We start from the raw sequence: 11,981 nt of genomic DNA on the forward strand, positions 1-11,981 counted from the left end.
ATGGAGTGGGAGTAATGACGATGTAGTATGTAACCTATCCACCGGGAACACTTCTGTTTGTACCTACCAGATATTCTCTGCATCATGTCTGTACCTACCTACCAGATATTCTCTGTGGAATAACCTGTAGTCCAAACCTCTCAATGGCCTTCTGACCCAGTTTGTGTTGACGTTCTGATATCCTGGTCCCAGATCTGACCATCTTCTGGTGCTGCCCCTGTTTCTATAGGGCCCCCCTCTCTCTCTCTGTCTGGTGTATTTGTACAATATTATTACAATATTTAAAAGCATGTGTTGCCTTATAGCTGCTCAGTTCCAACTCCACTGCATCTGGTCCGTATACTGTATTAGATCGATGGTTGATTGTCGTCTAGTCTTTGATACTGTGATAATAATACACATCCTACCACAAACACATCTTCATTCAGCTGTTAATGGATAAAAACAGATTCTCTTGACTGTCATTGGCTAAACCAGTAGATTCTCTTGACTGTCATTGGCTAAACCAGTAGATTCTGTTCATTGGCTAAACTAGATTCATTGGTTAAGCCAGTAGAAGGAGTGTTCATGTACTTCTTGGTGGTGATTTAACAGTTGATATAAATAGGTAGCACAACTTGACATAGTGGCCTACATTTATACCAAGCAGGGCTCTAGATTTCTTTTGTTTTATTTGTGGATGTAATTTCAAGAGCCATGTCATTGGCACTTTAATGTAATGACAAGAAGCCGACCTGAAGAATCCAATATGAAATGTTTGTCCATGTAAACTGGTTCATTTCCAGGGCTTTTGCTTATGTACCTCATTATATATGTTTGAATGAAGCGTAATGTGTACGCTTTACCTTCTTTAATAATTACCGTTGATTGTTATTGTTGTTTTTGATTCATGTCCAATATGGGTTTGATAAGAATGGAAAACCCCAGATTTTTAATGAATTATAAATGTGTATCAAGACTGCAGTTTGTGTCTCGTAATATTGGTAATATGAATGATGTACATTGAATTGTTGTTAATGGTAATAATGATGATGATGATAATGATGAGGATAATGTCGATGGTAACGTTGTGATAATGTAGCTGACGCATGTTTTGCGAGCCCTTATTGTACAGGTAAGGTGAGCGTGGTCATGTTGACATTTGTTTGTTGTTGCTTTCTGTATATGTTCTGTTGTGCGAGGCTTTTAATAAAAAAACACCTCCAAGACCGCTCCTTTTGTCGTTCATCTCTTCAGTTCTTTACAGAGGAGTTCTCTGACCTCTTTATATGCTGATTCTTGTGTGTTTATCGCTTTAAGATTCAATCTGGAATCTTGGCTTTCAACTGAAGGAGAAGGTTGTATTTGATTCTCTATGGCTGGTTTCCAGGGCTCGGATCAAGCCTAGTCCTAGACTTTGAGTAGTAGGTCTGGGGAAACTGGCCTGAGCTCAGACCACTGCTTGTAGTTCCCTGATGGTCCACATGGTGGCACTGTTAACACACGTCACATGGGCAGGATTTTTGCTCTTAGCCTGCACTCTCAAAAGGTTTGAAGAGATGAAGGTTGGGGCCATGGTTGTGCATCCAGGGCTTTGGTGGACTTCAGGGGTTAGCCACGGAACACAGAAGTTGAGAGAATATCTGTGGACACACTATTGTGAGAAAAGATAGCAGCTTCTCTTCCCATAGTCCTTCCCACGACCTGTTTTAAGTACCTAGGTGTGGTGAAGAAGACGCAACAGTCACCCAAAACCCTGACAAACTTTTACAGATTGCACAATTGAGAGGATCCTGTTGAGCTGTATCACAGCCTGGTATGATGGCAACTGCACGGCCCTCTCCAGAGGATGGTGCGGTCTGCACAACGCATCACCTGGGGCAAACTACCTGCCCTCCATGATACCTACAGCACCCCATGTCACAGGAAGTCCAAAAAGATCATCAAGGACAACAACCACCCGAGCCACTGCCTGTTCACCCTGCTATCATCAGGAAAGCGAGGTCAGTACAGGTGCATCAAAGCTGGGACCGAGAGACTGAAAAACAGCTTTCATCTCAAGGTCATCAGACTGCTAAACAGAAATCATTAACTCAGAGAGGCTGCTGCCTACATTGAGACTCAATCAAGGGCCACTTTAATAAATGGATCACTAGTCACTTTATACAATACCACTCAAAAAAAATGCCACTTTAATAATGTTTACATATCTTATGTATCACATGTATATACTGTATTTTATACCATCTATTGCACCTTGCATATCCCGCTCGGACATCGCCCACCCATATATTTCTATGTATATATTCTCATCCACCCCTTTGGATTTGTGTGTATAAGATAGTTGTTGTGGAATTGTTACATTACTTGTTAGATATTACTGCACTGTCGGAACTAGAAGCACAAGCATTTCGCTACACTCGCAATAACATCTGCTAACCATGTGTATGTGACCAATAAATTGTGATTTGATTTGTATGCCTTGTCTACTATTGTCCTATTCTACCACACTCCTCACCTTCAATCCTTCATCTCCCTTTAGCATCCATGTCCTCAACTCTCTACCACCTTCTCCCATCCAGCCCAGCCCATACTCTGGCAGGCGACCCATGGTCCCCCCTCCTCTCCCAACCCCATCCAGCCCAGCCCATACCCTGGCAGGCGACCCATGGTCCCCCCTGCTCTCCCAACCCCATCCAGCCCAGCCCATACTCTGGCAGGCGACCCATGGTCCCCCCTCCTCTCCCAACCCCAGCCAGTCCTCCTCTGGATGGCCTCAGTCCTCTCTAGTTTGGTCTCCCTGTTCCTCCTCCATTCTCTCCCAGAACCAGCCCATCCTCCCTTCTCCTCACCCTCTCTCCTCTCCCCATCTCTGGCATTGCGGTTTAGGGACTGGACAGATGGGACATCCTAGTGTGATGGCTGTCAGTCCAGGACATCTACAGCACCTGGTGTCACAGGAAGAAGAAGAAGATCATCAAGGACCTCAGCCACCCACGTCATGGCCTGTTCACCCCGCTACCATCTAGAACCCGGAAACAGTACAGGTGCATCAAAGCTGGGACTGAGAGACTGAAAAACAGCTTCTATCTTCAGGCCTTCAGACTGTTAAATAGTCACCACTAGCCGCCCTCAGTACTCTGTCCTGAACCTTAGAGACTGCTGCCCTAATTACATAGTCATTGAACACTGGTCACTTTAATCATGTTTACATACTGTTTTACCCACTTCGTATGTATATAATGTATTCTAGTCAAGGCTGATCCTAACTACTGCGGTACACCTTCTCTATTCATACACTGTCCATACTGTCTATGCCCACCATCATATACATACACTGTCCATACTGTCTATGCCCACCATCATATACATACACTGTCCATACTGTCTATGCCCACCATCATATACATACACTGTCCATACTGTCTATGCCCACCATCATATACATACACTGTCCATACTGTCTATGCCCACCATCATATACATACACTGTCCATACTGTCTATGCCCACCATCATATACATACACTGTCCATACTGTCTATGCCCACCATCATATACATACACTGTCCATACTGTCTATGCCCACCATCATATACATACACTGTCCATACTGTCTATGCCCACCATCATATACATACACTGTCCATACTGTCTATGCCCACCATCATATACATACACTGTCCATACTGTCTATGCCCACCATCATATACATACACTGTCCATACTGTCTATGCCCACCATCATATACATACACTGTCCATACTGTCTATGCCCACCATCATATACATACACTGTCCATACTGTCTATGCCCACCATCATATACATACACTGTCCATACTGTCTATGCCCACCATCATATACATACACTGTCCATACTGTCTATGCCCACCATCATATACATACACTGTCCATACTGTCTATGCCCACCATCATATACATACACTGTCCATACTGTCTATGCCCACCATCATATACATACACTGTCCATACTGTCTATGCCCACCATCATATACATACACTGAGTACACAAAACATTATGAACACCTGCTCTTTCCATGACATAGACTGACCAGGTGAATCCAGATGAAAGCTATGATCCCTTACTGTTTTCCCTTGTTAGATCCACTTCAATCAGTGTAGATGAAGGGGAGGAAAAAGGTTAAAGAAGGATTTTAAAGCCTTGAGACAATTGAGACATGGACTGTGTATGTGTGCCATTCAGGGGGTGAATGGGCAAGACAGAATATTTAAGTGCCTTTGAACAGCTGTGGTAGTTGGTGCCAGGCCACTGGCTTGTGCCAAGAACTGCAACACTGCAGTTTTTCACCCTCAACAGTGTCCTGTGTGTATCGAGAATGGTCCATCACCCAAAGGACATCCAGACAACTTGACACAACTATAGGAAGCATTGGTGACAACTTGGGCCAGCATCCCTGCGGAACGCTTTCGACACGTAGAGTCCATGCCCCGACAGAGTGAGGCTGTTCTGAGTGCGGGGATTTGACTGTATTGTTTTGTGTTGTTAGATATTACTACACAGCTGGAGCTAAAAACATAACAATTTCGCTGCACCTGCGATAAAATCTGCAAAATATGTACGCGACCAATAACGTTGAATTTGATTTGATTTACTGGAGTATATTGTCCAGGCAGACTAGACTAGACTCGTGCTGTGCGTGGGGGATATCGTATCGAAGTGGTTAATGTTCCGGTCTGGTAATAGAGGATGTATGCCTCATACACACTTCTGCTGTGAGCGCGCACATACACACACACAATCCATAAACGGGTGTAGTATTTTGGCCTCTCTCTCTCTCTCGCTCTCTCTCTCTCTCTCTCTCTCTCGCTCACTCACACACACACACACACACACACACACACACACACACACACACACACACACACACACACACACACACACACACACACGCCTCTATCGTATTAGATGGTGTTTATAATGTTATTTTCCTCTTCACCTCCAATGACGCACCCCACACATACACACCCTCCATTCCCTCGTCTGTCTCCCCGCCTACTCTGTCACGGTTCCCATAGTAACTACGGACGGAGGACAGGAGCGGAGCTTAGCAACACCGAGAGAGGGAGACGGTCTTTCGATTTAGGCCTGCTGACAGAACAATCGGTATTTCTACATTTAGTGAAAAACGCAACAAACGCGTCTGTCAACCGCTGTCGTTTGTTTTCTGCGCGTTGGGAGTTTTTTTTTAGGGGTGGCGTATTATAATATAGGCCGAGGTTATTCGTTTTATTTAATCATATAAAAAAGCAGGTAGATTAATCAACTGATAGGCTATCGAGGAGCGGATTATGAAATCGCACGAGTGATGTTGGCTATAGCATTTTCATAGCCTAATGTAATCTAGATTGTGAGGGGGAAAACTGACCTTATTTTTCAGTAGAATCTATCTTGCCAACTGAATTTGATCTCTGATTTGTAGGTGAATCTATCGAACGCTTTAGCCCATCTCGCCGCGCTGCCGCTATGAAGTTCGTTGTAGTCTTGGTCGGTGCTGGTTCCGTGGTTTTCCTCGGCGCGGTCATCTGCATCATCGCCAGTGTTTACCCGCGGAAAGCTGCCGCGCCCCAGGACCTGTCCGACAACGCGACTCTGTCTGCTGAGCCCTTATTTTCCCTGGACTCGGTGGCTCACGCCGGTCCATTGGGCGCTCTCCATGGTGCTGAATCCTACGAGGGCGGCGGAGGAGGCGGCTTGGGGCTGGGGGGTCCCTCCACTCTCAACGAGCTCAGCCCCGGGGAGGTGACCGGTGGTGGTGGAGGGGCTCCGAAACAGTTCAGTTTCAGCCGGCTCATCTGCACTCCGATTCCCGCCGGAGAATGCAAGGCCAAGAGCATGAAGCAGCAGGCGGACGACCCTTCACTCTATGTGGATGAAGACTGGAGCTACCTCCGGACCACCGCGGACGACCTCCGGCAGACGGTGGTGCAGCAGAACGGCCAGATACTCATAGATCAGCGGACCATCCGTGAGCTGTCGGGGAAACTATCGGAGTGCGAGACCGGCCTGGAGGACGGGAGTCCCGGGCAGTCCGAGAGGAGCCTGGGGGCCTGGGTGGGCAACCGCCGACTCATGGCCGGGGATGATGTGAGCTCATCGGCCGCTGTGCAGCTGCAGACCGCTAGAGCCGTGGAGGAGCTAGAGAGGGCCATTCTCAACCTGAAAGACCGCATCGAGAAACTGGAGGTGGGTTGGGTGAATATTGAGTATAGCTTACCCTATAGCCCAAAGCCACAGACTGTAGTCATATACAGTCTCGATATAAACTAGCTATAAGCAAACATATGAATAAGCTAATTTTGTAAAAAGTTTCAACAGTAGAGATAATGCGCCTTTGGGAGAGCGTATAACACACGTTAGCGCCTTGGGAGAGCGTATAACACACGTTAGCGCCTTGGGAGAGCGTATAACACACGTTAGCGCCTCGAGGGGCGCTTTTGATAGGTTTAACCTATATGTCCCAGTGTGTTTTATAATGTCTTGATCATCTACAGTCAGTCACTGAGCGAGGCCTATAGGCTACTACGGTTAGCATATGTATTATTTATATGATCAAGGGAGATTTATGCAATATGACTATATGGTTACTGATTGCTTGCCCCCAAACAAAGTGAATCTTTCAGTAGATAATCCAAAATAATGAAAAGCATGTCGCCACCAATTGTTAGTAATATCCAACACCGACAGAAAGACAGACAGACATGTTGCACAATCCAACGTCTCAACCTTATGCAACAAATAGGCTACAATATCAGCGCGGAAACAGAGGCGTCCCAATTCCAGAACCCCCACTTGGCGCGCCCGTGATGCATGGGGCGAGGCTATATCACGTGATAACGATTGACTTCAGGACCTCTAACTCACCCTGACCCTCCCTCCTCCCTCTCTCCTGACTTGATAGACATCAGGATCCCTGACTCCCTCCCTCCTCCACCTCTCCTTCACATCCATCCATTCATCCATCCATCCATCCATCCAACTCACAGCCTCTCTCATCAGCATCATTACACGCACCCGTTCCCTCAGTGCAAGGGGATATAGTTTCTTTGATTTGCTGTCTCTCCCCCCTCACCACGCAGCTCTTACATCCACATCCGTCCACATCAATAACATATGAAGGGATGCTGGATGAAGAGAGGAGAGACCTTGAGACTTAAGCCATACTGTGTATGTGTGTGTGTGTGTGTGTGTGTACACCTGTGTTTTTGCTGTAGCTTGCTGTCTTAAAGGTATTGAGTGTGTACGTGTCAGAGAGAGAAAGAGAGAGAGAGAGAGAGAGAGAGAGAGAGAGAGAGAGAGAGAGGGAGAGAGGGAGAGAGGGGGGTGAGAAAGCTAGGGAGGGTGAGGAAGATAGAGAGGGAGAGAAAGTGAGAGAGAGAGAAAGGACAGAGTAAATGAGAGAGGATGAGAGAAAGAGAGAGGGAGAGAGGGAGAGAAAGTGAGAGAGAGAGAAAGGACAGAGTAAATGAGAGAGGATGAGAGAAAGAGAGAGGGAGAGAGAGGTGAGAGGGCTAGGGAGGGTGAGGAAGATAGCCAGGGTGAGAGAGAGAGAGAGAGAGAGAGAGAGAAGAGAGATGGAAAGAGAGATGGAAAGAGGGAGAGTCAGTCTGATGTAAGAGAGGCTATTTTATTGCTTGAGACACTTAACATTTCCCAGTGCATTATAACATACTGCACAGTCCAGGAACAGTGAGTGTGAATGTAGTCTATAGCTGTCCAGGCATTCAATCTCTCCTCACTCCAATTATCTCTCTCTCTCTCTCTCTCTTTCTCTCTCTTTCTCTCTCTTTCTTTCTCGCTCTCTCTCTCTCTTTCCCTCTCTTGCTCTCTCTCTCTCTCTCTCTGTCTCTCTCTCTCTTTCCCTCTCTTGCTCTCTCTGCCTCCCATCTTCTCTTTCAGTCTGTCTGTCTGTGTGTATGTCTGTGTGCATGTCTCTGTGTGTGTGTCTGTCTCCTGTTGCTCTCTCTTGTCGCAACCCTCTCACTTTACTCGTACTTAGTTGCTCTCTCTCTCTCTCTCATACTCTGTCTCTCTGTCTCTCTTTCTCCATCCTTCCTCTTTCACCTACACCTACTAATTTCTCTCTTCCTTCCTCTCTATTCACCTCCTCTCTCTCTCTCTCTCCCTTCCTTTCTATTCACCCCCTCTCTCTCTCTCTCCACTTTAACCCTATCTCTATCTGCCTGCTTGTCTTTTCGTGGTTTTCTTAAAGATGCAGTAAGTCATGTCAGAAGCTAGAATATTCATTATTTACCAATAACAACTGAACAGTCCAATAAAACTACACAACATAGTGGTCTAACAACAATATCTAGACTCTAGCAAGTAAGTTTAGTGGGTCAGAGTTCAATATTTATTTAGTTTCAAAGCACAAACATTTGTTAGCACATTTCTCAACCTGGCTTTAACCATGGAAGGAGCCATCATGCCCTGCTAATTGCAAGGGGGTTGCCTAGCATCACAAACCTCTGAGAGAGTCAATGTCTGCATTGCATATGACACATTCCCATGATTTGTAAATCTGTACCTCACAAAATAACTAGATACAGAGCATTCGGGAAATATTCAGACCCCTTCACTTTTTCCACATTTTGTTATGTTACAGCCTTATTCTAAAATGGATGAAATAGTTTTTCCCTTCATCAATCTAAACACAATACAAAAACGGAAATATTACATTTACATACATTAAGAATTCAGACTATTTACTCAGTACTTTGTTGATGCACCTCTCTCTCTCTCTCTCTCCCTCTCTCTCCCTCTCTCTTTCTCTCTGTCTTTCTCTCTCTCGTTCTCTCTCTCTTTCTCTCTGTCTGCCTCTCTCTCTCTGTCTCTCCCTCTCTATCTCTCTCTCTCTGTCTCTCTGTCGCTCTCAATTCAATTCAATTCAAGGGTTTTTATTAGCATGAGAAACGTGTTAACATTGCCAAAGCAAGTGAGGTAGATAATATATAAAGTGAATATATAAAGTGAAAAACAATCAAAATTAACAGTAAACATTACACATACAGAAGTTTCAAAACAATAAAGACATTACAAATGTCATATTATATATATACAGTGTTTTAACAATGTACAAATGGTTAAAGGACACAAGATAAAATAAATAAGCATAAATCTGTCTCTCCCTCCTTGCACTATCACTCACTCCTCCACAACCTCCTCTTTTCTTTCTCTCCCTCCATACTAACCCCTTCCTCTTCTCTTTCTCTCTCCTCTCACAGTTGGAGATCGGCCCTGCTGCCCTGAACCTCTCCGTTGAGACTCCATCCCCCAGCGCCGGTGTGGGCGTCAGCAGTGGCATCGCTACTAAAGTTCAAGGGTCACCGTCATCAGCATCAACGACAGGAGGCGGTAGTGTCTCCTCGGGGGGCCGAAAGGCCCCTGGAGGCCCTAGCAGAGGAGGCGGAGGCCCCTGGAAGGACCTGGAAGGAGAGCTGGAGAGGAAGATTGAGATGCTGGAGAAAGAGCGGAAGGCGCTGAGGAAGGAGACACAGACACATCACAAACAGATAGACCAAGGGATTGATACTCTACACCACCGCATTGCAGAGCTGGAACAGAGTGAGTGGAACAGAAAGGGGGAGGAGGGAGGAGGGAGGAGGAGGGGTACTATAGGGAACTAGCAGAAGGTCAAATAAGTTGAGCCCAGATTTGCTGGAAAGCAAAGTAGATCAGAAGGACAAAACGGTAACTTCTTCTTTTACTACAACTACTACTACTATCTGTTTCCCAGAGCCAAATGTAAACCATCTCTCCCTCCCTCTCTCCTTCAGTCTGACAGAGTACAACCACCCTGACGGCTACAGTATGTCCTCTCCTTCAGTCTGACAGAGTACAACTACCCTGACGGCTACAGTATGTCCTCTCCTTCAGTCTGACAGAGTACAACTACCCTGACGGCTATGTCCTCTCCTTCAGTCTGACAGAGTACAACCACCCTGACGGCTATGTCCTACCCTTCAGTCTGACAGAGTACAGCCACCTTGACGGCTACAGTATGTCCTCTCCTTCAGTCTGACAGAGTACAACCACCCTGACGGCTATGTCCTACCCTTCCCCATGAGGACCAAGTACATGTAACAACCATCTCTCTCCCCTCCTACCCCATCTCTCTCCCCTCCTTCTCCATCTCTCTCCCCTCCTTCGCCATCTCTCTCCCCTCCTTCTCCATCTCTCTCCCCTCCTTCTCCATCTCTCTCCCCTCCTTCTCATCTCTCTCCCCTCCTTCTCCATCTCTCTCCCCTCCTTCTCCATCTCTCTCCCCTCCTTCTCCATCTCTCCTTCAGGTCTGACAGAGTACAATTATCCAGACGGCTATGTCCTCTCGTTCCCCGTGAGGACCAGATACATGTACGGCCTGGTGCGGAGAGAAATGCCTGAGATGTATGCCTTCACCGCCTGCGTCTGGCTCAAGGTGAAAGAGGGGGGTATCGGCACCCCCTTCTCCTACTCCGTCCCGGGACAACCCAACGAGCTGGTGCTGCTGCAGGGGATACACAACCCTGTAGAGCTTCTTATCAACGACAAGGTAGGAGTGTGTGTGTGTGTGTGTCATTATCATATTCATTACTGAAACATATCAGTTATCTCCTCCTATTGTTCATACTTGTATAGTTTTATGAATAACATTGATTGGTCGATTGATTGATTGATTGATCGACTGATTGGTGGTTGAGCTAAATGTCCCTCCCCTCACTTCTAGGTGGCTCAGCTGCCCCTGTCCCTTGCCCAGGGTGTGTGGGAGCACATATGTTTGAGCTGGACCCTCAGAGACGGGGTATGGAAGGCCTACCAGGGGGGGAAGCTGAAGGGGCGCGGAGAGGGGCTGGCCGCATGGCACCCCATCAAGCCAGGAGGAGTGCTCATTCTGGGGCAGGAGCAGGTGGGTGAGAGGGATGGAGGTCTGCAGGGGTGGAGAGTTAGAGGGATGGAGGTCTGGTGGAGAGTTGGAGGGGTGGAGAGTTAGAGGGATGGAGGTCTGGTGGAGAGTTGGAGAGTTAGAGGGATGGAGTGATGGAGGGGTGGAGAGTTAGAGGGATGGAGGTCTGGTGGAGAGTTGGAGAGTTAGAGGGATGGAGGTCTGGTGGAGAGTTGGAGGTCTGGAGGGGTGGAGAGTTAGAGGGATGGAGTGATGGGTGGTTCAGTGTTAGAGGGATGGAGGTCTGGTGGAGAGTTGGAGAGTTAGAGGGATGGAGTGATGGGTGGTGGAGTGTTAGAGGGATGGCGTGATGGAGGGGTGGAGAGTTAGAGGGATGGAGTGATGGGTGGTGGAAGGATGGAGGGGTGGAGGGATGAGAGATTGAGGGGGGGGTGGCTTATCCTGTGGCAAGAGGAAGTGAGAAGGGTGGGGTCGAGGTGGAGGGTGGAGGAATGGAGAGATGGATGGGGTGGAGTGATAGAGGGATAGAAGGGTAATAAGAAACCTTGAGAGGAACCAGACTTTTCTGTCAGGCTGGGTGGCTGGCTGGCTGGCTGGGTGGGTGACTGGCTGGCTGGGTGGCTGGGTGGCTGGCTGGCTGGGTGGGTGGCTGGCTGGCTGGCTGGGTGGCTGGCTGGGTGGCTGGCTGGCTGGCAGGGTGGCTGGCTGGCTGGGTGACTGGCTGGCTGGCTGGGTGGGTGGATGAGTCCCTGATCTCTCTCTTTCTCTTTCACTCTCTATCATCTCTATCATATTATATTTCCTTTCTAGGACACGCTGGGCGGTCGTTTCGACGCCTCCCAGGCCCTGGTTGGGGAGCTCTCCCAGTTCAACCTGTGGGACAGGGTCCTGAAGCCTGCTGAAGTATCCGCTCTGGCTGCCTGTTCCTTGGGCACACTGGGCAACGTGGCCCCCTGGACAGACCAGGACGTGGAGGTCTACGGAGGGGCCACCAAGGAGGCTGTGGACCCCTGCAACCAGCCACCCCGGGCCAGCCCCAGCTCTAGCCCTAAACAGTGAGGGGTTAGATGGATTGGTAGA

General features: G+C 47.7%; 1 protein-coding gene across 1 annotated transcript in view; it reads left to right on the forward strand.

Annotated features, from left to right (window-relative positions):
- Nucleotides 1–5,485: 5,485 nt before the first annotated feature.
- LOC139370172 (neuronal pentraxin receptor-like) overlaps nucleotides 5,486–11,981 on the forward strand; it is a 6,887-nt gene continuing 391 nt past the window's right edge. The window contains exons 1-5 of the mRNA XM_071109500.1: nucleotides 5,486–6,205; nucleotides 9,244–9,583; nucleotides 10,309–10,550; nucleotides 10,725–10,904; nucleotides 11,712–11,981. The exon at nucleotides 11,712–11,981 is cut by the window's right edge and continues 391 nt beyond it. Of these exons, the coding sequence (XP_070965601.1) occupies nucleotides 5,486–6,205; nucleotides 9,244–9,583; nucleotides 10,309–10,550; nucleotides 10,725–10,904; nucleotides 11,712–11,960 (1,731 nt within the window). The 3' untranslated portion in view covers nucleotides 11,961–11,981. The remainder of the gene's footprint in view (nucleotides 6,206–9,243; nucleotides 9,584–10,308; nucleotides 10,551–10,724; nucleotides 10,905–11,711) is intronic.

Source organism: Oncorhynchus clarkii, chromosome 17 (genome assembly GCF_045791955.1).
Source record: "Oncorhynchus clarkii lewisi isolate Uvic-CL-2024 chromosome 17, UVic_Ocla_1.0, whole genome shotgun sequence".
NCBI classification, from domain to species: Eukaryota; Metazoa; Chordata; class Actinopteri; order Salmoniformes; family Salmonidae; genus Oncorhynchus; species Oncorhynchus clarkii.